Raw genomic sequence first — 26,745 nt, forward strand, 5'->3', positions numbered from 1 at the left:
TCTGCTGGGACCGCTGCCCGCATTCTCCACCAATTGTGGGGATGCGACTCACTCAGGTGCAGCGGGAGACAATCAGGAGACAGGTTCTTCCAAAGTTCATAAGGTTTATTTCTGTCATAAACCATAAAACAGCGTGTCACCAAAAATAGCCTCTAGTTTAGGCAAACAAAACATAACTGTTCATGGTTGCAGACTCAGACCGCGAGTCTCAGCACATGCTGGGAGGTGTAGTCCTCCCCACATACAGCTCCCTGGTTCAGGAGCAGGCCACATTATAAGGCTGTAGCCACACCCACGAACTCAGCAGCTGACTGGTCACCTGACTGTGACCTCACCACAGGTCCTTCAAACAACAACAATAATAATATCTGGTACGCTTTACCTATGCCTTACATTATAGAGACAAGCCATTTATGAGGCACATATCTCCCATCAATTACACGACCCTTAGCCCTGCCACAATATTTTGACGCCTCCAGTCTGAATCTACAATGTGAACATTCCAATAATAATGAGGGAAACCGCGGCAGGACCGGGAAGGATGGAGGGGGTCCAAAACTTCTGGCTGTTACTGTATATTGTCAATAAGAAATCACTGTTTAACTGTAACACTATAGCTTTCATGGGTCAGGATTTTGCTGTGCCTATGTCATCGCTACCCTCTACCTTCATGATCAGACAAGGTTCCTGCACTATCTGCTCAGAGCTCATCAGCCCTCACCTGCGAGTAACTGCATTTATTTGCTCTGGATCCTGTGTGTGCAGTGGCCGGTCTGTGCAAGTGAAGAGCAGCATCTGCTCGGCTCTGCCCATGTGCATGTGGCCGTGCGTGCTCGGCTCTGCCCATGTGCATGTGGCCGTGCGTGCTCGGCTCTGCCCATGGGCATGTGGCCGTGCGTGCTCGGCTCTGCCCATGTGCATGTGGCCGTGCGTGCTCGGCTCTGCCCATGGGCATGTGGCCGTGCGTGCTCGGCTCTGCCCATGGGCATGTGGCCGTGCGTGCTCGGCTCTGCCCATGGGCATGTGGCCGTGCGTGCTCGGCTCTGCCCATGGGCATGTGGCCGTGCGTGCTCGGCTCCTGTTGATGGTGCATGCATCAGTAGTATGAGAGAACTGCTGAGATCTTGCTCATACCTGGGAGGAGGATGGGGCTCTGCCTTGGGTTGCCTTCAGGACATGGGAATGGGCTTGTCACTTGTGCTTCATGTGGTGGTCTTAAATAATAGATTGAGTAAGGGGGGGGAGGAATTTCATAATCTTCAAGGGGAAGTGTGATCAGAGTCTGTGGGGTGGGGCCACAAAGCTTACAGGGGGGGGGGGGTTGCATCTGTCATTCCAGCAGACATTTTCCCTTCTCTATTTATTTCCAGAACCTCCCCCAGCTATAGTCTCTTTCCCCCTCTGGCGGCTGAAAGTAGAGTCCAAACCTTTGAGAAATCTTCCAATGGTGGGAAGAGCCCTTGTGTTTCAAGCCCACCACACTATGGGCTGGAGCATGTTCCAGGAACACGCATACTGTGGCCACCTGAGCCAGGGAGGACATGGGGCAGTACTTTGTTGTTTGTGACTATCTGTGTGGAGGGGGGCAGCACTGCAGAACGCGTGTCTGCTCTCTGCTGGAGCATGCAGGGGGGGGAAAGGGGTGCAGATCTACTCATCATGGCTGCTCTTCTCCCATCCCCACAGGCTTCTCCATTATGGGCATGGTCATTGGCTACCAATATCTAGAGCTACTGCCTGAGCCCCCCAGCTCCAGCACCAAGAAGAGGAACTGATAGAAGTGCAGCCACTCACCCCCTGAACCTTTCACCTCTGATGCCATATGGGAATCCCAGGAGACAGGACTTAAAGGAACATTCCACCATCTTTTCATGACTTCTTTATTTAAATAAATCATGATGTGGTCGGTGACTGCCGATCTTTGGTTCTGAGGTGTTTCTTCTCCTGGGCTCAGGTGTCTTGAATCAGGAGTGTAGCGGGACCTCCTGTGAGGTTAGCTGGCACGGCATCGGTCCCTGTGCAAAGGAAGTACACAGCTGTCATGCTTAGGAATGCATCCCACATCCATTCACCAACACCGCAGTCAGTAACGTGAGGCTCGCGCAGCAGCAGTGTGGTTAATAATGACGGCAGAAGCCCCTCTCCCAATGAGGACCGATGAGAAGCACTAGCACCACAGAGCCCAAAGCCCAGGTACTTACCTACTAGCGTGGGGCCACAGAGCCGTACTGGACGTCCACAGTGTCTGTAGTATGGCCTGCCACTAGTGGCTGCAACAACAGTGGCTGTCACCAGAGGGAGCTCTACCCCGCCCCCCAGGTTGCAGCATTGTGGCTGTGAGGAAAGGGTGGGGGGACACACTGTGGCCAGGGCAGCGCATTGTGATCTACTTACCGCGTGTGCTGCCTCCTGATTTGCCCTCTGCCTGCGGAGGTCAGACTTAATGAAGGCTGTAGAGAAGAAGGAAAAGTCATGGACACAGTCTGAGGAAGAGATGGCTAAACCGCCAGCAAAGCCACTTCTGGATAACTCCACTGCTGCACCAGCGTCTACAAGACACAGTGTGCGCAAAGCCTTACTACAGGAGTATCCTGCCAGGCCCATATGGGCTGGGACTTTCCCCATATTAAAGGACACAAAAAAAAAAACACATTCTACTACACCTCCCAAAGACAACAGCTGCTATTGCTCTCTCTTATCAACCATCAACCATGAATACATACCAGTAATAATTGCTCCCACCAGCAGGAAACAGCAGAGGAAAACGTTACCCAGCTTCACCCCAAACTTATCCAGGATCCTACCCTGTGCCGTGGTGAAGACGAGTCCGAAAACCTGTGGAGAGGAGAAGCATTAACCAGGGCGCCACATCTGCCCAGCACACACAGAGTTAAGCAGTCCGATCTGAGCGATTCGGTGGGCGGAGCCTGGCATTAGTCACAGTGACACTCTGTCCTCTGACTGCAACATGTCACCAAGCGAGGGGTTACGACCACAGAGTAATGACCTGTGATCAGTGCAAGGACACGTGGAGAGGACAGGAGCAGCTCTGCACATCCTCAGCAGATTATTTCAGCACTCCTGACAGATACATACTGATATCCTGCAGATTACTACACCACTAATCTTTCCACAACATGGCTCCTCCACCTCCTCTGCAGATTATTGCACCACTGGCGTCAGGGATAGGGTGGTATATAGGGTGGAGCTGCTCAGATCAGCTGCATGGGATAAAGTTCACAGAGGCCGATTGTTGAGCAACTTCGGGGAATATCAGATATGTGTAATCTTAGGGTCCCATTTCACTTAGCGATGCACCAGCGATCCTGACAACGATACGACCTGGTAGGGATGCTGCGTCGCTAAATGATCGCTGGTAAGCTGCCAAATAGGCAGATCTCTTCAGTGACGCAGCAGCGATCCAGCAATCAAACAGCGATGCGCGCTGGCCAGCGGGACGACAACGATGAAAAAATGGCCCAGGACATTCCTGCATGATCAGCGATATCCAGCAGGGGGGCTGGTCGCTGCTGCCTGTCACATGTAGCGATCACGCTATGCGAGTTGGGGCCTTTACTCTTGCACTGCTAGAATACACAGCACTTCCACAGGGTTCATGGTGCATTCTGTGCAGAGCCCGCAGGGCAAACCCACACCACATGGCTCTCCCTCTACACCAATGTTTCCCAAACTCAAGGCCCCCACATGTCATGTTCTCAGGATTTCCTTAGTGTTGTAAAGGTGATGAAAGTATGAAGAAATCAGGAATTCCCTCACGTATGCAACACTATGGAAAGCCTGAAAACATGATCCGTGGGGGACAGAGAGGACTGGAGTATGGGAAACACTGCTCTACACCCTCAGTACAAGGCTGCAGCACACTTTAAGCTCTCTAACCCTTTAAATATTACACAGCCCCTTCCAGCAGAGACCACCACAGGCAGAGTGCCCAGCTCCGTCCCATGTAACCACACATAATATGTCCATGTCCTGTGCGTGGTCGACTGCAACCTTAGGACAGATCAATGGCTCTGACTGTTGAACCCCCTAGATGCCACACTTACTGTTAACTATAGCATCTAAGAAGATTGACAGAGGGAGAAAATTCCCTAACTGAAGCCAAAGGCCCTATGCAGAGGCCCAATACAGGCAAGGTCTGGTATTTTGCTACACCCATCTCACCACCCCCTCGGCCAGGAAAGCAACACGAATGAAGGGAAAAAAAAAACGAAAAACAACTATTGATTTTCTTTAGTATATGTAAACAATCCTGCCAATTTTGTGGATGTCCAGGTCCACAGTATTCCTAGAAGAAGCAGGGCAAAACAAAGATCATAGAGACACACAAACAAAAATTACTTCTAATGTCCCCATCCGCAAAGTAACCAACACGACATACAAGCAAGACTTTCCGAATTTGGGATGTTCTGGCCCCTCCCCCTTGTACAAGTACCTGAGCGGACACATTCAGGAATCCAGATGACGTTCCCTCCGATTCTGGATAAGTTAATTCTGCTGCAAACTCAAAACCAAGTGGAAGATACCCCGTCATAAAGAACCTGGAAGGAGGGGGACACACAATTATATTCGTACCCCCAACTTTACATAAAACATGACTAGCACCCTCTCTATGAGGGGTGCACAGTGCAGACTCACCCCAAACATCCCGCTGTAATGAAGACAAGCCAGAGGTAGCCAAGGTCCAAGGTGAACGTAAATACCAGCATCCCCACCAGTGAGAAGATGTACACCCCTAGGGTGGTCTGTCTGAAAGAGAGAGCCTGAGTGCGCAGCCTTCCCCACATTTGGCTTTTGTCCTGCTCACATTAGTGTTTTCTCATTTTATTCACTCTCCCCCAGTACTCACACATCTACCCCCCATTTTCTTCACACTCGCTCCCCCATTTGTGTTCCCCCATACTCTTCACACAAACCCACCTTCATTCTCACATTCGGGTCTCCCATCCATATCCCCATCCTTTTCACACTCACACCGCATTCTCACATACGTGTCACCCCCATTTTCTTCACACTCACTTGTAGGTTTTTGTTCTGTCCAACCAGAATCCAGTAACCAGGGCTCCACACATTCCGGCTACAGTTATTGTCAGCCCAATGAGCCCGGCGTTCACCTCTTCTCCCTGGGCAGAAGAGCAGTCAGAGAATGGTGGTAACACCAACCAGAGCACCAAACCGACACAATACACTTACTGGATAATGCTCCATCACCATGCGGTTCAGTAGAGTGGAAAGAGAGTAAAAGGCACCAGTATTAAGCCCTAAAATCATTAAAAAAAGTTACTGAGTAAAAGCACTGATGATCATCCACCTTCGGGGGGACGTAATCAGCCACGCAAGGGCCTAAAAAAAAAGACTCCACTAACTTAGGAGAAGAAAAAAACAACCATGACAGGAAGCGCCCACTCAAGACTCACCATACGACAAAACAAGTAGAATGAAGTTTGGGTTCTTCAGGAGACACACAATGGAAAGCTTGTACGAATACTGCGCAGAAGAAGAATGCTTGACTGCCTGTGCCAACGTGGGGGGCAGTGGTGGGCGGTCCTGAAATACTGAAACCCACAGACAATAGTAAAAGTGTGTGTGTGTGGGGGGGGTGACAATTACACCCAATACACAAAGCAGGTGCTCACACCTCACCACTAATCCTGTACTGTATACAGCTCTACACTACACCTCCATCCTGCCTGTTATCTACTATTCCTGTACTATACCCAGCTCTACGCTACGCCTCCATCCTGTCCTGTATCTACTATTACTGTACTGTACACAGCTCTAAACACACAGTATACAGTACAGGAATAGTAGATACAGGACAGGATGGAGGTGTAGTGTAAAGCTGGGTACAGTACAGGAATAGTAGATACAGGACAGGATGGAGGTGTAGCGTAGAGCTGTGTATGGTACAGGAATAGTAGATAATAGGCAGGATGGAGGTGTAGTGATCTGCTATTCCTGTACTGTACCCAGCTCTGCACTACACCTCCATCCTGTCCAGTATCTACTAATCCTGTACTGTATACAGCTCTACACTACACCTCCATCCTGCCTGTTATCTACTATTCCTGTACTACACCCAGCTCTACGCTACACCTCCATCCTGTCCTGTATCTACTATTACTGTACTGTACACAGCTGTAAACACGCAGTATACAGTACAGGAATAGTAGATACAGGACAGGATAGAGGTGTAGTGCAGAGCTGGGTAACGTACAGGAATAGTAGATCACTACACCTCCATCCTGCCTGTTATCTACTATTCCTGTACTACACCCAGCTCTACGCTACGCCTCCATCCTGTCCTGTATCTACTATTACTGTACTGTACACAGCTGTAAACACGCAGTATACAGTACAGGAATAGTAGATACAGGACAGGATGGAGGTGTAGCGTAGAGCTGTGTATGGTACAGGAATAGTAGATAACAGGCAGGATGGAGGTGTAGTGATCTACTATTCCTGAACTGTACCCAGCTCTGCACTACACCTCCATCCTGTCCTGTATCTACTACTCCTGTACTGTATACAGCTCTACACTACACCTCCATCCTGCCTGTTATCTACTATTCCTGTACTATACCCAGCTCTACGCTACACCTCCATCCTGTCCTGTATCTACTATTACTGTACACAGCTGTAAACACGCAGTATGCAGTACAGGAATAGTAGATACAGGACAGGATAGAGGTGTAGTGTAAAGCTGGGTACAGTACTGGAATAGTAGATACAGGACAGGATGGAGGTGTAGCGTAGAGCTGTGTCTGGTACGGGAATAGTAGATAACAGGCAGGATGGAGGTGTAGTGATCTACTATTCCTGTACTGTACCCAGCTCTGCACTACACCTCCATCCTGTCCAGTATCTACTAATCCTGTACTGTATACAGCTCTACAGTACACCTCCATCCTGTCCTGTATCTACAATTCCTGTACTGTACCCAGCTCTACACTACACCTCCATCCTGTCCTGTATTTACTATTCTTGTACTGTACACAGCTCTACACACGTAGACAGAAGGTGTAGTGCAGAGTTTGTAAAATACAGGAATAGTAGATATAGGACTGGGTGGAGGTATAGTATGGAGCTGTGTACAGCACAGGAATAGTAGATACAAGACAGGGTGGAGGTGTAGGGATCTACTATTCCTGTACCCTATCCATGACATACAAAGCCGTCCACAACCTGTCTCCTCCATACATCTGTGAATGGTCTCCAGGTACCTACCCGCACGAAACCTTCGATCATCTCAAGATCTCCTTCTCTATTCTCCCCTTATCTCTTCTTCCCACAACCGCATACAAGACTTCTCCCGTGCTTCCCCCATACTCTGGAACTCTCTGCCGCAACACATCAGACTCTCGCCATCAACTGAAACCTTCAAGAAGAACCTGAAGACCCACCTGTTCCGACAAGCCTACAGCCTGCAATGATCCTCGGTCTCCTGAACCATCGCCCGACCTGCTCTACCCTCTCCTACTGTATCCTCACCCATCCCTGTAGACTCTGAGCCTTCGCGGGCAGGGTCCCCTCTCCTTATGTACTTGTGTGTCCCTTGTCTTACACGTGTTTATTATACTTGTCTATATTTCCCCTTTTCATATGTAAAGCGCCATGGAATAAATGGCGCTATATAAATGCATAATAATAATACTGTGCAGCTCTACACTACACATCCATCCTGTACACAGCTCTAAACAGGCAGACAGAATGTGTACTGTAGAGCTGTGTACAGTACAGGAATAGTAGATACAGGACAGGGTGGAGGTGTAGTGTAAAGCTGTGTACAGTACAGGAATAGTAGATACAGGACAGGGTGGAGGTGTAGTGATCTATTCCTGTACATATAGCTCTACATTACACCTCCATCATGTCCGGTAATATCTACTTCTGTACAGTCTACACTCCACCCTGCATCTCAGGCTATAGAAGTCCATGACATATCATAGTTCTCTTTCTCGCAGTCTATGACATTCGCTCACGTACCGCGCTGCTATCTCCACTGCTCTCTCTTCTTCACCCAGCAGGATATACAGTGCCTTGCGAAAGTATTCCGCCCCCTGGAACTTTTCAGCCTTTTCCCACATATCATGCTTCAAACATAAAGATACCAAATGTAAATTTTTGGTGAAGAATCAACAAGTGGAACACAATTGTGAAGTTGAACGAAATTTATTGGTTATTCAAAATTTTTGTGGAAATTCAAAAACTGAAAAGTAGGGCATGCAATATTATTCGGCCCCTTTAACTTAATACTTTGTTGTGCCACCTTTTGCTGCGATAACAGCTGCAAGTCGCTTGGGGTATGTCTATCAGTTTTGTACATCGAGAGACTGAAATTCTTGCCCATTCTTCCTTGGCAAACAGCTCGAGCTCAGTGAGGTTTGATGGAGATCGTTTGTGAACAGCAGTTTTCAGCTCTTTCCACAGATTCTTGATTGGATTCAGGTCTTGACTTTGACTTGGCCATTCTAACACCTGGATACGTTTATTTGTGAACCATTCCATTGTAGATTTTGCTTTATGTTTGGGATTAATGTCTTGTTGGAAGACAAATCTCCTTACCAGTCTCAGGTCTTTTGCAGACTCCAACAGGTTTTCTTGAAGAATGGTCCTGTATTTGGCTCCATCCATCTTCCCATCAATTTTAACCATCTTCCCTGTCCCTTCTGAAGAAGAGCAGGCCCAAATCATGATGCTGCCACCACCATGTTTGACAGTGGGGATGGTGTGTTCAGAGTGATGAGCTGTGTTTCCTTTATGCCAAACATATTGTTTGGCATTGTTGCCAAAAAGTTTGATTTTGGTTTCATCTGATTAGAGCACCTTCTTCCACATGTTTGGTGTGTCTCCCAGGTGGCTTGTTGCAAACTTTAAACAACACTTTTTAAGGATATCTTTGAGAAAAGGCTTTCTTCTTGCCACTCTTCCATAAAGGCCAGATTTGTGCAGTGTACGACTGATTGTTGTCCTATGGACAGACTGTCCCACCTCAGCTGTAGATCTCTGCAGTTCATCCAGAGTGATCCTGGGCCTCTGGGCTGCATCTCTGATTAGTCTTCTAATTATTTGAGATAAAAGTTTAGAGGGACGGCCGGGGCTTGGTAGATTTGCAGTGGTATGATACTCCTTCCATTTCAATATGATCGCTTGCACAGTGCTCCTTGTAGTGTTTAAAGTTTTGGAAATCATTTTGTTTCCAAATCCAGCTTTAAACTTCTCCACAACAGTATCACGGACCTGCATGTTGTGTTCCTTGGTCTTTATGATGCTCTCTGTCCTTCAAACAGAACCCTGAGACTATCACAGAGCAGGTGCATTTATATGGAGACTTGATTACACACAGGTGGATTATATTTATCATCATTAGTTATTTAGGACAACATTGGATCATTCAGAGATCCACAATGAACTTCTGGAGTGAGTTTGCTGCACTGAAAGTAAAGGGGCCGAAAAATATTGCACGCCCCACTTTTCAGTTTTCAAATTTCCACAAAAATTTAAAATAACCAATAAATTTCGTTCAACTTCACAATTGTGTTCCATTTGTTGTTTATTCTTCACCAAAAATTTACAATTGGTATCTTTATGTTTGAAGTATGATATGTGGGAAAAGGTTGAAAAGTTCCAGGGGGCCGAATACTTTCGCAAGGCACTGTATGTTTTCTCTTCCTCCTTCATGGTGATGAAATCCGGGAGATGTGAGTGTTCTGTCTCCGACATTTAATTCACAACCTTTGACTGTCTATTTTGATAATATTTACAATGATTTGCTGTGAATATCCATAATGTTCAGTTTCAGCCATAGATTTAGTGTTTTCATTGTTTTTGGCTCCATCTATTGACCAGAGTCTGAACTGCAGTGTCATTGTGTATTTACTTTCATTTTTGCTTCTATATTTTCCCTCTCTTCACAATGCATCCTGGGAAAGCTTTCAAAGCACCCTGGTAAGTTTGCAAAGCATTATGGTTTAGTCCAGCCCCCATTTTTCCCTCCAGTTCTCCATTTTCTATCAAGCCTGCATTCTGGGAACATCTCATTTCTCTTCCCCCTTGTGTCAGCAGCGCTGGTAGGTAATCACGCTTCCCACATCTAATTCCTGTCTTAGATCACCCTGCTTAGTTAGCTCTCCCCTGGTTAGCTATTAGTGCAAATAATGTTTGTTATGTATATTAGGTATTCTTAATAACCCAGTACAGATTGTATTTATATGCTTTACTTGTAGTTTCACCACATCAATATACCTCTACATTCAATAAAATACAGATTCAACCTACAGTCTCCTTATTGGACCCCCGGTATAGCGGTTTAGCTGCCTGTATAAGCTATATGATTCCCGGTTCATTAGTGAGGACAGAACAGTGAAACAGCGGCTCTCCAGCTAGTGGCAATACAGAGAAAAAAGCCTTCCATCTTGCAGGACCGCAGTGAACAACGGCTATCCAGCTAGTAAAAACTCAGAGATAGAAGAGTCTTCGATCCTGCAGAGGCTAGTTACACAGCGCCATCCAGCTAGTGCAATTCAGGGAAAAGAAAGCCCTTCATCCAGCTTGCAGGAACTAGTAAATTGCATAAATCCATCTAGTGAGATTCAAGTCACCGGCTACACAGAGACTAATATAGCTACAGCAATCTCTGCCCAGCCAAGCATCCCTCCAAGACACCATGTCCCACAAATCACAGGACAAAATCTGTTACTTCTGTCTCCTCAAAGACTGTGTCCATTAACAGCGCGGTCGCTACTGCGCGCACAGATGCTGAAGCCGCCAAAATGCGAGCAAGGTATGCTGAAGAAGAGATGCAACTTAAGTTAGAGAAAGTACGCATAGATAATGAGAGAGCCGATCAAGAGAGAAAGGCGCAGTTAGAGAAGGCACGCATAGATGACGATCAAGAGAGAATGCCAGTATGTCATGTAGCAGTACGTCTTGTCTGAAGTTGCCACTGCAAGATTCGCCACAACGCACACCTCAGTATGTAAATTAACTTCCTGATCCAAACTACAACCAAGAACACGACACATCCAGTGAAGCGAGTGAGAGTCATCATGAGGCTCAGCTCCAGGAAAACGTGGAGCGAAACAATTCTGCTAATGTCTACCTTGCTCCTCGGCAGGTAACCAACGTGAATCACCTTGCTGACACACCGCGCGTCAGACCGAAGCAATATGACACCGGCTGGCGCCACCCTGAGGATACTAAGAGGTATGAACGCACCTCACATCACTATCAGGGTGACCCATCACCAGTATACTCTACTGACAATCGGTTCACATCAGAATTTGCTAAGCTTGTCACACGACGTGATCTGGTTGCCAAGGGACTCATGAAATTCACTGACCATGCTGAAGGTTACAGAGCTTGGAAAGCTTCCTTCCAAAATGACACCAGAGACTTGGGGCTACAACACAAGGAATAGATAGACCTCTTAGTCAAATACCTAGGAGAAGAGTCAGTCAAACACGCAGTAAGGATCAGAGACATTAACATAAACCACCCTCAAATCGGCCTCAAAGAGATCTGGAAGAGGCTGGATGAGTGTTATGGCTCAGCAGTGGTAATAGAGAGCCTTGTTCAAAAGAATCGATGACTTTCCTAAAATATCTAACAAAGGTCTCCCAAAACTTAGAGAGCTAGGTGACCTGCTACAAGAGGTCCTAGTTGCCAAATGTGAAGGTGACCTACAAGGACTTGCATACCTTGACACAGCCAAAGGTGTTAATCCTATAGTCCAAAAGTTGCCTACAATCTACAGGAGAGGTGGCTCACACGTGGTTCCACATACAAATACAAACACAATGTTTCATTCCCTCCCTTCTCCGTTTTTGTAGACTTTATACACGAACAAGCGACAATCCCAGCTTTGACTTTGCAATGTCATATGCCGCACCACCACCAGCTGCAAACCCACACAGAACATCTGTGGCAGTGCACAAGACTTATGTTTCTTCTCCAAGTTCCAATTACAGGTCTGCTGGCCGCTTTCAATCAGAGACAAAGATACAAGAACCTGACAAGCAGTGCCCGCTTCATCAGAAGCCTCATCCTCTCCTGAAATGCAGAGCCTTCACAGGAAAATCCATGCCAGATCGCAGAAGCTTCCTGAAAGAGAACGGTATCTGCTACAAGTGCTGCTCATCCACCACTCATCTCGCCAAGGATTGTAAGGTTAGTGTAAAATGTACAGAATTCAGCACCACAGATCATAACACTGCCCTACACCCTGGCCCAGCTCCATGGAGTGCACAGTAAATGCCAGCTGACAGTGAGCATGGCGGAGAGGAAAAGAGCACTGATGCAGCTATGCCAGAGATCACTTCACAGTGTACTAAAGTCTGTAAAGGGACAATAGATAGGTCCTGTTCTAAAATATGCCTCGTCAGAGTGTACCCAAAGGGCAATAGAGTCAAAGCTGTAAGACTGTATGCTATCTTGGATGATCAAAGTAATCGATCCCTGGCTAGATCAATATTCTTTGACCTATTCAACATCAAAGGACCAAGTACTCCTTACTCATTAAAGACATGTGCAGGTACTGTGACAACAGCGGGCAGGAAAGCCACTGACTACCAAATTGAGTCCTTAGACAATTCTGCCTACCACTACCTACAATCATCGAGTGTAATCAGATCCCAGACAACAGATCTGAAATCCCTACACCATATGTGGCAATCCATCATGTTCACTTGAAATTCATAGCACACCTTATACCGGAACTCGACCCTCAGGCACAGATAATACTGCTGTTGGGAAAAGATATCCTACAGGTTCATAAAGTGAGAAGTCACATCAATGGATTCCACAATGCTCCCTATGCCCAAAAGCTAGACCTAGGATGGGTCATAATAGGAAATGTATGCTTGGGACACATGCACGCCCTATCTTCTGTGACAAGTATTCTAACAAATACATTGGAGAAAGGACGCCCATCTGTTTCAACCTTGCAACAACGAGTTCCATGTCAAGGAACTACCACACAGCTCCCAACTACCTAATCATTTAATAGACTTTACTCATGACAGCAGTATGGTGTCTGGAAGCTATGAGGATCAGTTGGGGTGCACAGTCTTCCAGAGAACTAAGCAAGACAACGAATTAGCAATGTCGGTAGAGGACAAGTTCTTAGAGATAATGGACAAGGGACTCGTAAAGGATGAGACTAACAGCTGGGTCGCACCTCTCCCCTTCAGAACCCACAGACCACGTCTACCAAACAACAGAAATCAGGCATTAAAACGTTTCTCCTCTCTTAAACATAATCTGTAGAAGAAACCAGAGATGAAAGACCACTTTTTCTCCTTCATGTCAAAGATATTTGAGAACAGCCACGCAGAACTAGCTCCCACTCTCAAAGACTCTGAAGAATGCTGGTTCCTACCCATGTTTGGAGTATACCACCCTAAGAAACCGGGCCAGATTAGAGTGGTGTTTGACTCCAGTGCTAAGTTTGATGATGTCTCCCTGAATGATGTTGTACTGACAGGACCAGACCTCAATAACAAACTGCTGGGAATACTTATGCGCTTCCGTAAGGATTCCATTTCCTTCATCGCTGACATCCAGCAAATGTTCCATTGTTTCCTTGTTAGAGAGAGAGAGACAGGAACTTCCTAAGATTCTTCTGGTACAGAGACAATGATCCTACTAAAGAAGTCACAGAGTACAGCATGAGAGTGCAAATCTTTGGCAATAGCCCTTCACCTGTAGTCGCCATTTATGGACTCAAAAGGTCAGCTCAGGAAGGAGAAACAAAATACGGATCAGATGTCAGACAATTCAGAGAAAAAGACTTGTATGTTGGTGACTGAAAGCCATGCCTTCAAATGAGACTGCCATCAGTCTTCTCAGGAGAGTCCAAGAGATGCTTGCTTGCACTAACCTCAGGCTTCACAAAATAGCCTCAAGCAGCCAAGAACTCATGAAAGCATTCCCTTCACAAGACTTGTGTAACGGTCTCAGAGACCTGGACCTGGGGTCAGACCCCACACCAATGCAACTCAGCCTCGGGCTTCTCTGGAATCTATAGTCAGACACTTTTACCTTTCAGATCAGCCAGGAAGAAAAGCCTTTCACATGCAGAGGTGTCCTGTACGATCCCTTGGGTTTTGCGGCTCCTGTTACTATACAAGGCAAAGCCATACTAAGAGACTTAACTAAGGAGACATCTGACTGGGATGCACCTCTGCCACCTGATAAGAGAATACAGTGGGAAGTATGGAACAACTCTATCAGCCCTCTCCAACCTGTATGTTTCAAGACCATACACCCCTGTGCCGTCTACAGAAATACAAAGCCAAAGACTGTATGTATTTGCAGATGCTTCTGTCAAAGCAATCGCTGCTGTTGCCTATCTCAAAACTGTAGACTCCAAATGTCAGAGCCACATTGGATTCATTATGGGGAAGGCCAAACTTTCTCCACAACCAGAGCACACCATACCAAGGTTACAGGAAAGATGTATATCTTTGTACCGTGTTAGCCAGTGGATAGAAAAATATTCAGGATTGAGAGTCCTCAGTAGTTGATACCTTTTAATGGCTAACTGAAAAGATGGTAATACATATATATATATATATATATATATATAATACATGTATTACCATCTTTTCAGTTAGCCATTAAAAGGTATCAACTACTGAGGACTCTCAATCCTGAATATTTTTCATACCAAGGTTAGAACTTTGTGCTGCAGTCTTAGCCGTCGAGTTAGCAGAGTTTATCGCATCCGAGATGGATATCGACCTGACACAAGCCAAGTTCTACTCAGAGAGCAAAGTAGTCCTGAGATACATCCACAATGAAACTAGATGATTCTACATTTATCCAAAACAGTGGCATTACATTCCCACTGGCCAAAATCCTGCAGATCACGCAACTAGAGCAGTTGATGCAAGTCGACTAGGGAGCACAGCATTCCTCTCAGTACCAAAACTATTGTACACTGAGGAACGTTGTCCAGACACCTTTGAACTAGTGAGAGAGGACTCAGGTGCTGAAATCCGCCCTCAGGTGTCTACACTTCATACAATGACTCCAGCTACTCTCCTCACCCAGAAAACAGGCCTATCCAGTGCCCCTCGAGGAGGATTCAACGCTAAGGACCTCTAGAAGCGCCAATGGAGACAGGTACAAAGTCTTGCCAATATATTCTGGGAGAGATGGCGCAAACAGTATTTGTCTACCCTGCAGCCAAGGACGAAGTGGCAATCTACCAGGCCTAATCTGAGGATTGGTGACCTCGTCCTTGTGAAAGACTGTCAAGCCCACCGAAACCAGTGGCCACTTGGACTAGTGACTGCAACATTCCCGAGTAAAGATGGCAACGTCCGCAAAGTCAAACTTAGGATGGCCAAAGGGGATGAACTTAAGACATTCTCCAGACCAGTAACTGAGCTGGTCCTATTGTTGTCTTCGGAGAATAAGAATAGTGACATCCGTTTGATGCCAGACGGGAAGTGTTCTGTCTCCAACATTTAATTCACAACCTTTGACTGTCTATTTTGATAATATTTACAATGATTTGCTGTGAATATCCATAATGTTCAGTTTCAGCCATAGATTTAGTGTTTTCATTGTTTTTGGCTCCATCTAGTGACCAGAGTCTGAACTGCAGTGTCATTGTCTATTTACTTTCATTCTTGCTTCTATATTTTCCCTCTTTTCACAATGCATCCTGGGAAAGCTTGCAAAGCACCCGGGTAAGTTTGCCAAGCATTATGGTTTAGTCCAGCCCCCATTTTTCCCTCCAGTCCTCCATTTTCTATCAAGCCTGCATTCTGGGAACATCTCATTTCTCTTCCCCCTTGTGTCAGCATCGCTGGTAGGTAATCACGCTTCCCACATCTAATTCCTGTCTTAGATCACCCTGCTTAGTTAGCTCTCCCCTGGTTAGCTATTAGTGCAGATAATGTATGTTATGTATATTAGGTATTCTTAATAACCCAGTACTGATTGTATTTATATGTTTTACTTGTAGTTTCACCACATCAATATACCTCTATGTTCAATAAAATTCAGATTCAACCTACAGTCTCCTTATTGGACCCCCGGTATAGCGGTTTAGCTGCCTGTATAAGCTACAAGAATCCCGGTTCATTAGTGAGGACAGAATAGTGAGAGTCTCCTGAAGTGAGTGTCCCTCACTGCTGAGTATTTGGAGCAGTGTAGCAGGAAGAGGGTTTCGTCCTCCAGGGCCTCCTGGTCACAGTGTTGGCACAGTCTTTTCTCCCTGGGCTTGTAGCTCTGCCTGTGTCGGCCGACCTCGATGGCCAGATTGTGGGCACTGAGTCTATATCGGATCAGGATCTTGCGGTCTCTGGCATTCGGGAGTTTCTCCAGGTATGGGGCCAGTCTGTAGTCTCTCTGTAGACTCCGGTACATGGTCAGTTTCTGTGAGCTGATGATGTTGTTCTTCCAGTAACTGACATACCTCTCCTGGCCTTCGTCTACCATCTTCCTGATTCCGACTTTTGTCAGGTTGTTGTGATTGGTGTTCTGGTCAGGTTGGGTTTGGGTGGGCTGTTCCGAGGGTCCTGGTTTTTCTGTTTTACGTACATGTGTCAGGGCTTTATGGTGATGGGAGCTTGGATTTCTCCTATGTAGGTGAGCCCGGAATGACAGTGACCTCTTTAGAGCCGTTAGGTGTAGAGGGAATCTGCCCAGCTCGGCCCGGCAAGCACTGTTGGAGGTGCTCTGATGGACTTGGAGAAGATGCTTGCAGAATTCCAGGTGGAATATTTCTGTTGGGCTGGAATCCCACCTTGACCAGTCTGGGTAGGTGTGAGGACCCCAGACTTCGCTGCCATACAGGAGGATTGGGGCGATGATAGAATCAAAGATTTTTAACCAGACCCTCACTGGTGGCTTCAGATGGTAGCGTTTCCTTCGGATGCCATAGAAGGTTTTGCAGGCCTTGTCTTTCAGGGTCTTCATGGCTTGTTTGAAGTTCCCTGACTGGTGAATCTCTAGGCCCAGGTAGGTATATTTGCCCTTTCCTGTAAGGGCGAAATTGTTGAGGACAAATGAAGGGTGCTGGTCTGATTTTCTATTTCTCCTCTGGAACACCATGATGTTGGTTTTCTTTAGGTTGACCGGTAGTGCCCAGGTGGAGCTGAATTTCTCTAAGATTTTCAGGTTGTCTTGGAGGACTTTCTCGGTGACAGAAGCAGCAGGTCATCTGCATACAGCAGGAATTTCACCTGGGCGACGTGGAGGGTGAAACCTGGTGCTGTGGAAGATTCCAGAGCGGTAGCCAGCTCGTTGATGTAAATGTTGAAGAGCGTTGGACTTAGGCTGCAGCCTTGTCTGATTCCACAGCTCTGCTGGAAATAAGCCATTCTTTTACCGTTCACACTCATGCTGCAGAGGTTCTCGGTGTAGGAGCTTTTGATAACATCGTAGGTCTTTCCTCCTATTCCTCGTTCCCACACTTTCAGGAATAAGCTTGGGTGCCACAGAGAATAAAAGGCCTTTTTAAAGTCCACAAAACAGGCGTATATCTTCCCGTTTTTTGTATTGTGGACGTGTCTCTGAATGAGGCTGTGCAGGGTATAGATGTGGTCAGTGGTGCGGTGGTTCGGCATGATCCCTGCTTGGCTCTTGCTGAGGACATTGTGCTCCGTAAGGAAACGGAGGATCCTCTTGTTCAGGATGCTGTTCAACAGTTTTCCTAGGTTGCTGCTGACACATACAGTATGCCTCTGTAGTTGGCTGGGTCATACCTGTCTCCATTCTTGTGGATGGGTGTGATGAGGCCTTGGTTCCCAAGGTACGAGGGAAATAGCCAGCACTTAGCACAATATTGAAGAGTTTAACCATTGCAGCCTGTATTTCTGGTAGGCTGTACTTCAGCATTTCTGGTAGGATTCCATCCAGGCCACCGGCTTTTCTACATCTTATGGAAGAGATTCTCTCTGCTCCTTCCTGTAATGTAATAGGTGTATCCACGGGGTTTTGGAAATTTTTTACTTTTTCCTCCATTGCTTTTATTTTTGCCGTTATGCTTTCCTGTTCTTGGCTTAGTTCTTCCTTTGGAATGTCTTTATAGAGGTCTCTGAAGTACTGGAGCCAGATGTTGCCATTTTGGATATGGATGTTGTTTTTCTTGTCTTTTGTTCCCATGTGGTTCCATAGTTCCCAGAAGGAGTTGTCTTGGAGGGCATCTTGGAGTTGTTGAAGCTTGGTAGAGATGTAACTCTGCTTCTTCCTCTTGAGGATGGTTTTGTACTGCCTTTGTATGGTTTCATAGGCTTCCCCCAGACCTGGATGGTTGGGGTCTCTGTGTTTCTTGTTTGAGGTTGTTCTCAGGGTCTTCCGTACGGCTTTACATTCAATGTCAAACCAATCATTGATCTGTGTTTCTTTTGGTCTCTTGTAGTTGACTTTTTGAAGGTCGGACAGTCTGGCCACTGCATAGAATATATTGTTGAGGTCTTTTGCAGCTTGACTCACACCCTTCGGGTTAGGCTGGTACTCGTAGTTGTAGAAGTGGTGGAGCATCCGCTGTATTTCAGGTCTGCTGGGAGTCTCTTTATACTTTATTGCTGACATTTTGAGCCATTTATAGGATGGAGGCCGGTTGAAGAGGCTGCTCTGCCGTGACTTTTGAGTGGATGGTTTCTCTGTAGATTTCAAGTACGGAAGAAGTTGGCTGTGGTCTGACTGGTGCTTTTGTGGGGTGACTATAAATGAGCTGATATTTGCCAGGTTCATATCTGTAATGGCATAATCTACTACACGCCTCCCTACATGGGAGTTTAATGTACACCTCCCTAAAGAGTCTCCTTTGGTTCGTCCATTAAGAATATGAAGTCCTAAACTTCTACATACTTTCAGGAGCTTTTTACCACTTTTGTTGACTGTACTGTCATAGCTGTTTCTCTATGTGTGTACTGAGTCTTGGCTGTCATTCTCTGCTCCAAATATGTAGATGTTCCCATCCGTGGTCAGGAAGTCGTTTTCTCTCCCTGTTCTTGCATTGAGGTCTCCAAAGATGAGAACTTTGCCCAGGGCCTGATAGTGGGCGGCTTCTCTTTGTAAGATTTCGAAGCAGTCTGGATTGAAGTAGGGGGGACTTTGGTGGTGGTATATAGGTGGCGCAGAGGTGGACATCAGACTGAAAGGTGAGGATGGAGCTGCTGATCCTGATCCATATGTGGCTGCCTCCTCTCTTCACCGGTTTGATGCACTGGTGGAGCTCCTCATTATACCAGATCATTATTCCTCCTGAGCTCCGGCCCCGTTTGATGTTTTTATTTTTCAGGGCAGGGACAAAGATTTCCCTGTATCCGATGGGCACCAAAGATTCGTTTTCGGCTCTGGTCCATGTTTCCAGGAGGATCTGAATGTCTATATTTTTCAGTGTTTGTATAAAGTCAGGGTCAATTGTTTTACATCCAATGGTCTAGGTGTTGAGACCCTGAATATTCCAGCTGCTGATTGTAAGTGAAGTCATTTTTCTGTTTATCTTGTGTGTATATACCTTGTAATGAGTATGGCTGTATAGGACAAACTTGATTTCTGACTGTTTTGTAGATGTGCTTGGTTCCATCCTGTCACATTAGTTTCCTGCATAGTGCACTGAGCAGGGTCTTTATCTCATCCATATCTCTGCTCTGCATGTGTCTGTGTGGGGTCGGTGGACCCCTCCATGGAGTCTCCTCATCTGATGGTCTGATTTTGGGTGAAGAGCTTTGTTTCCAGCTTTAGAATAAAAGTTTGGTTTTTCTTTTATCTTCCTCTTTGGTGTAATCAGCGAAAAGAGTTTCTGGCTTCTCTCTCATTGTTTCTTGACTTTATTGCTCTTTATTGCCCCTGTGTTGTCTCCATGTCGGACCCCCTGGTGTCCTGTGTCTCCAGCTATGTACTTTGCTCATTTACTTCTAAATTTGGGTTTTCCATTTTTGTGGTTATATAGTAATTATAATCCTTATTTCTAAGAGGATTACTTTGTAGGAAGTCTATAGGTTGTTTTGGGGTTGCAGGATTGTCCTACCTTTGGATGCTCAGGTCTCTGGCTGTCAGATGAATGCTGCCTGTTTGCAGTCTGTCCTCCAAGAGATTCTTGTTTTGTCATTTAAATTCTCTATTTCTTCCTGTTTTGTCCTCACGAAATGAAGCAGACTTCAGGTAGCTTATACAGGCAGCTAAACCGCTATACTGGGTCCATTAAGGAAACTGTAGGTTGAACCTGTGCTTTATTAAACGTGATGGTATATTGGCGCGGTGAAACTAAAATGCAAACATATAAATACACTCAGTCAATACAGAGTACATTGGAATATATATATATATATACATACATTATGAATCAACATCTGCACTAGTAGCTGAGCAAAGGAAACTGACTAGGCAGGCTAATATGGGACAGAAATTCGATACTGGAAGCATGATTACATACCAGCGATGTTGTCACAATCCCCTTGTGAAGAGAAATGCGATGCTTCCAGGATGCAGGCTGAGGGAAAATTAAGAACTGGAGAGAAAATGGGGGCTGGACTAACCATAATCCTTTGCAAAGCTTACCAGGGTGCATTGCAACCTTACCAGAATGCACTGGGAACGGAGGGAAAAAGAGATTCAGGAAGTGAAAGTAGAATAACACAATAACACTGCGGTTATGACTCTGGTCACTAGATGGAGCCAGAAACAATGAAAACAATAGAATCTATGGAAAAACTCAACATTCTGCATATTCACTAGTAATCACTGTAAATATTATCAGAGAGACAATCAAAGATTATGAATTAAATGCCGGAGACAGAACACTTCCTCTTTCATAAAAAATCTAACGTCCAGCTCTTTCTGTTCCACGGAGTTGATTTTTTCCAGGTTTTGCCTTACAGTTTACTCATTACAAGGTATAAAGTGATGAAAATTCAGCAGCTCATGTTCAGTGCTTCTTACTCCTAGGAATGGTGGGAGTGATGCTATCTACACTACACTACACCTACATCCTGCCCAATATCTACTATTCCTGTCTGTACACACAACTATACGCTACACCTCTATCCTGTCCTGTAAGGCCAGGTTCACATCACGTTTTAGCAGCCTGTTCAACACATAGCGTTGACGGGCTGCTAACTGTATAGCATAACACGATCGTGTTATGCTATACCCGCTAGCGCAGATGAATCATCTGTGCTAGCACAGATGATTCATCTGCGCTAGCGGTGTCGGAGCCTCAGACGCTGCAGACCGCGCCCGAGGTGCCGTCAGCAAATGACGGCACATCGCGAACGCGTGCCGCTTTACGGCATGCACCGCGATGCGCCCGACAATGGGGCTCAATGGCGGCGTTAATGGACTGCGTTCCACCGCGGTGTAACGCAGTCCGTCAACGGACTGCTTATAACGCAGTGTGACCCCGGCTTAATATCTATTCTTGTACTGTACAGAATCTACACTTCACCCTGCAACTCATATTCCTTTACACACAGCTCTACACTACACCTCCATCCTGCCTGCCATCTACTATTCCAGTTCAATACACAAAGCGCTACACTACACCTCTATCCTGTCCTACATCTACTATTCCTGTAGTGTGCACACAGCTCTACACTACACCTCCATCCTGCCTGCCATCTACTATTCCAGTGCAATACACAAAGCGCTACACTACACCTCTATCCTGTCCTACATCTACTATTCCTGTAGTGTGCACACAGCTCTACACTACACCTCCATCCTGCCTGGTATCTACTATTCCAGTGCAATACACAAAGCGCTACACTACACCTCTATCCTGTCCTACATCTACTATTCCTGTAGTGTGCACACAGTTCTAACTACACCTCCATCCTGCCTGGTATCTACTATTCCAGTGCAATACACAAAGCGCTACACTACACCTCTATCCTGTCCTACATCTACTATTCCTGTAGTGTGCACACAGCTCTACACTACACCTCCATCCTGCCTGCCATCTACTATTCCAGTGCAATACACAAAGCGCTACACTACACCTCTATCCTGTCCTACATCTACTATTCCTGTAGTGTGCAAACAGCTCTACACTACACCTCCATCCTGCCTGGTATCTACTATTCCAGTGCAATACACAAAGCGCTACACTACACCTCTATCCTGTCCTACATCTACTATTCCTGTAGTGTGCACACAGCTCTACACTACACCTCCATCCTGCCTGCCATCTACTATTCCAGTGCAATACACAAAGCGCTACACTACACCTCTATCCTGTCCTACATCTACTATTCCTGTACTGTACACACAGCTCTACACTACACCTCCATCCTGCCTGCCATCTACTATTCCAGTGCAATACACAAAGCGCTACACTACACCTCTATCCTGTCCTACATCTACTATTCCTGTAGTGTGCACACAGCTCTACACTACACCTCCATCCTGCCTGCCATCTACTATTCCAGTGCAATACACAAAGCGCTACACTACACCTCTATCCTGTCCTACATCTACTATTTCTGTAGTGTGCACACAGCTCTACACTACACCTCCATCCTGCCTGCCATCTACTATTCCAGTGCAATACACAAAGCGCTACACTACACCTCTATCCTGTCCTACATCTACTATTCCTGTACTGTACACACAGCTCTACACTATACCTCCATCCTGCCTGCCATCTACTATTCCAGTGCAATACACAAAAGCGCTACACTACACCTCTATCCTGTCCTACATCTACTATTCCTGTAGTGTGCACACAGCTCTACACTACACCTCCATCCTGCCCAGTATCTACCATTCCTGTGTCTATACACAGTCTACACTACATTTTTGTCTTCTATCTTCTTTTCCTGTAATTAAGATTTGGATGATGCGCACCACAAATTACCAGGGTGAAGAGCAGACTCGCAGCTACCGCCGTCCCGTAGAACATGATACTAATGTGATGTGAGAGCTTCTCTTTATATTCTATGTTGGGAACCAGGACAGGTGGTAAAAGGAAACCCACTGCCACCCCGAGCTGTAAAACAGAGAACAGATCATCTGTACGCTGCAGAAATAGTGGACAACACAGCACATGTTGGTAGATGAAAAGACGTAGCAAGATGCAGCATGGTGGACAGAATTAGATAAGCCATGTAATGGGCGCAGTCACAGGACTGCACTGGATATTGCCGTCTCCTACCATGACTGGCAATGTGTCACATCTATTACATAATGATATTCTTTGGATGACATCCCATGAAGATCATACCTGAATGCCAAAAACTCCAACAGAGCAGGCGGTGGAGACTTCGGTGGAGCTGAACCACACGGACGCAATGTGTGCTGGCATTCCCAGGATGAAGACTTGCGCCATCGCACATATTAACTGTCCAAAGAGCGTGATGCCATACAGATCCGGCCGGGCACTGGCCGTCTTTATCCAGGCGCCAAGACAGTTGAGTCCTGATCCAACCAGTGCAATCAGCCGCAGGCCACGAGTGTCCAGCAGCCAGGTCACGGGGAATATGAGCGGGATGTAGGCCAGCATGTAAGCCATGGACAGCCAGTCGATGGCAAGGCTGCTGACGCCATAGTAGTCAATGAAGATATTACTGATGATCCCGTACTGCAGCCACTGGAAGGCATTACACAGCGAGTAGGCGCTGAAGAGCAGCACCATCGGCCAGCGCCGGCCGTACAGCTTAGTCACATGACTCTCTTCCGGCTGTATACCCGCCCCATTGGAGATCCGCTTAACAGCAGATTGCTTTTCTGATCCATCACTTCCAGGCTGCAGATCTCCCTCCGAGAGCCCGTCTGTCACCATTACTGCGCAGCTTGTGATATCACTGGACACAAGAGCTGACAGTCACTGCAAGCAAGCCCACTCACACAGTCTATCATTACTGCAAGCCTCTCCTTTATAGGTGACAGTCTGCGCCATTGTTTGCCTCACCTCCTCTGACACGGGTTCACAGTCTGACAGCGTGTATAGGTGACAGACTCTCCTCTGGCAGTCTCTATAGGCCTTCTGTATGTGGCATCCTCTACGGGTCCCCTCTAGCAGGCAGCCTCTACGGGTCCCCTCCAGCACGCTCAGCCTCTACGGGTCCCCTCCAGCACGCTCAGCCTCTACGGGTCCCCTCTAGCACGCGCAGCCCCCACGGGTCCCCTCTAGCACGTGCAGCCCCCACGGGTCCCCTCTAGCACGCGCAGCCCCCACGGGTCCCCTCTAGCACGCGCAGCCCCCACGGGTCCCCTCTAGCAGGCAGCCTCTACAGACCTCTCTGTCACGTCCCTTCCTCTCTGTGGTCGGTATCACATGTTTTGTCTTCCTCTTATTTTCTGCATGTTAACTGGAATCAGATCCCCACTGCTGCCCCGGTTTCTGCGCTCCAGTCTCTCCACCGGTCTCTTCGCTCTCTCCCCCTGATTCTCCGATCTCTGTGCTCTGGACTCTGCACTCCAGGCTCCCGTATCTCTGCTCTATGCCCCGGACTCTCCCTCTCTGTGCTCCGGTGTCTCCTTCTGGTTTCACCACTTAAAAGTTTTAGTTTCCCACACCATGACCCCGCCCTCAACACTGATTGGTCTGCAGTTACAGGAGACTATAACAAGTGGCAACTACAGCCACGCCCATGAAAGGTAACTTATTCAACTGCCAGCTGTAGAAGTCCTCAGGTGACCACGCCCCCAAACTCCAACTAGTTTCCTACAGCAAGTATTGAGTGCTGCTCTGGAGTAATACATTTCCATAAAATAACAAAGCCCGCTGCATAGACGCAACATGTGAACATAGCTTAATACAGGACTCAGGATCAGTAATGTACTCAGTGAATAGTGAGTGCAGCTCAGGGATATAATACATGATGTTAGTCAGGATCAGTAATGTAATGTAAGTTCACAGTAACTGCACCAGCAGAATAGTGAGTGCAGCTCTGGAGTGTAATACAGGAGGTAACTCAGGATTAGTAATGTAAGGTATGTACACAATGACTGCACCAGCAGAATAGTGAGTGCAGCTCTGGGGTATAATACAGGATGTAACTCAGGATCAGTAATATAATGTATGTACACAGTGACTGCAACCAGGGCCGCCATCAGGGCATTACTGCCCTGACTGACAGGCTAAACTGGGCCCTTAGCGGGGCTGCGGAAGTTGAACGCTATTGACATGCGGGCTCAGGCCCGCATGCCAATAATTAACTGCCGCCAGTCAATCGGAGGCGAGTGAGTGCTTTAGCTGCATTGGGTGAGCTTCGCCGCAGGAGCGCGGCCAGGTAAGGGTACTTTCACACATCAGTTTTTTGCTGTCAGGCGCAATCCTGCGTGTCGCCGGCACGCCGGATCCGGCTCTAATTATGTAAAAACAGATGAAACGAATCTGGTTTTCTGCCGGATCCGCTAGACTAATCCGGCAGAAAACTGGATCCATTTCATCCATTTCGTCAGTTTTTTTGTCCGTTTTACGACGGATTACGACGGATCCGGTTTTTAAAAATGCCCATGGGGGTGCCCCAAAGCATGATTGGCTACTGAAAACCTATATTTACAGTGTTCCTACAGCCCATCTTTGACAGGTTGTTGAGGAGCAAGTGCAGGTTAGAGATAGGATCAAGTGTGTTGCTGGTGAAGATGGATGCTGTGATAGGAAACATTCTGAAGAATTTGGTGGATTTCACTGTTGAGGCGAATTGTTTGAAAGCGATTGTTCTGGAGAAGGAGAACGAGAGAGACAGCAGCGTATCATGCGTAATCGCCAACGACGTTTGTGGAACCACCCCATCACAGCCCAAGAGAATGACGCGAGGGGTGTATTTAGGGGTGAACCTAGCCTCTCTGCTGCCTGAGGCGAACAGCAAAATGACGCCCCCCCTCCCCCCTGCACACAAAGTAAATTTTTATATCTATATTGTAAAACAGTGCAATAGTAGACATTTTGATTTAGATAAATAGAAAAAAAAGGTGTCCAAACACAAGGATGTCAGCGCTGTCACACGCACATACAAGAACAACACAGAAGTATCCAGAAAAAGGATCATTACTGGCAGTAATAGGCCTGGCACCAGACTGCCGGACTGGGACAAAAATGCAGCCCTGCCACACAAATCCCACCAGCCCACAAACTATAACACTCATCAGCCCCAATCAGTGAATTTTTGCTATACTTTGTCGGCCCCTCATCACTCTCTTAAAGGAGTTATTTGAAGTGCCACATGTGAATGGCACCACAGTGCGTATGATTGACCACAGCTCCATTTACATGGTGCTCTTCAAAGCTACGTTTCCTAGGATCATGGGGGTCCCAGCGGTCAGATCCACAACAAAGTCATCCCCTATCCCCACATAATGCTCCATACAGTATTATGGGCCCCATGTAATGCTCCATACAGTATATTGGGCCACATATATTCCTTCATATAGCATAATGGGCCACATATATTACTTCATACAGCATAATGGGCACCATATAATTCTCACCATACCCCGCTGCACTGGTCTCCTCAGCTCAGTGTATTCTGATCCTCCACACTGCTTGGCACAGGGACATCATTAACTTTATGTATATAATTGTCCACTTGGACTGATAGTAATATTGATTTGTTTGTACCCTGTTGTCTGGGGCTGGCCCACTTTATGAGGGTGCTCAGGGCATATGATTATACACCAGTAAAAAGTATGAAAGGCTCAATGTGACCAGTGCCACCTAGTTTCCTACCCCTCATTCTACCGGTACTGTGAGCACACTGACTGGTACTGAGGAAAAGAAAGAAAGAACAGAGAGAGAGAAAAAAAACAGAGAGAAAGAAA

General features: G+C 46.7%; 2 protein-coding genes across 11 annotated transcripts in view; one reads left to right on the plus strand and one right to left on the minus strand.

Moving 5' to 3' along the window:
• ERG28 (ergosterol biosynthesis 28 homolog) overlaps positions 1 to 8,097 on the plus strand; it is a 20,126-nt gene extending 12,029 nt beyond the window's left edge. For 2 of the 3 annotated variants that reach the window (XM_073587610.1, XM_073587612.1), the window contains exon 5: positions 7,324 to 8,097. In XM_073587610.1, coding sequence (XP_073443711.1) covers positions 7,324 to 7,451 — 128 coding nt within the window. In that variant the 3' untranslated portion in view covers positions 7,452 to 8,097. Of the gene's footprint in view, positions 1 to 1,686; positions 1,917 to 7,323 lie in introns of those variants that run through there. The other variant, XM_073587611.1, reaches the window with a different exon arrangement.
• LOC141099441 (choline/ethanolamine transporter flvcr2a-like) lies at positions 1,865 to 24,080 on the minus strand. 8 transcript variants are annotated; one of them, XM_073587606.1, is made up of 11 exons: positions 23,204 to 24,070; positions 22,828 to 22,969; positions 5,436 to 5,573; positions 5,212 to 5,279; positions 5,038 to 5,141; positions 4,657 to 4,767; positions 4,454 to 4,559; positions 2,724 to 2,835; positions 2,395 to 2,450; positions 2,202 to 2,270; positions 1,865 to 2,015 (listed from the first exon to the last, which is right to left on the minus strand). In XM_073587606.1, the coding sequence occupies exons 1-10, from the start codon at positions 23,759 to 23,761 to the stop codon at positions 2,205 to 2,207; spliced, it is 1,461 nt and encodes a 486-aa protein (XP_073443707.1). In that variant the 5' UTR covers positions 23,762 to 24,070; the 3' UTR covers positions 1,865 to 2,015; positions 2,202 to 2,204. The 8 variants fall into 8 exon arrangements, with proteins under 8 accessions (XP_073443707.1, XP_073443704.1, XP_073443709.1 ...); XM_073587603.1 differs by having other exon boundaries at positions 2,202 to 2,450; positions 23,204 to 24,076; XM_073587608.1 differs by lacking the exon at positions 2,202 to 2,270.
• Between the last annotated feature and the right edge of the window lie 2,665 nt (positions 24,081 to 26,745).

Source organism: Dendrobates tinctorius, unplaced genomic scaffold, assembly GCF_039654945.1.
Source record: "Dendrobates tinctorius isolate UK_male_01 unplaced genomic scaffold, ASM3965494v1 ptg000010l, whole genome shotgun sequence".
In the NCBI taxonomy this organism is placed as follows: domain Eukaryota; kingdom Metazoa; phylum Chordata; class Amphibia; order Anura; family Dendrobatidae; genus Dendrobates; species Dendrobates tinctorius.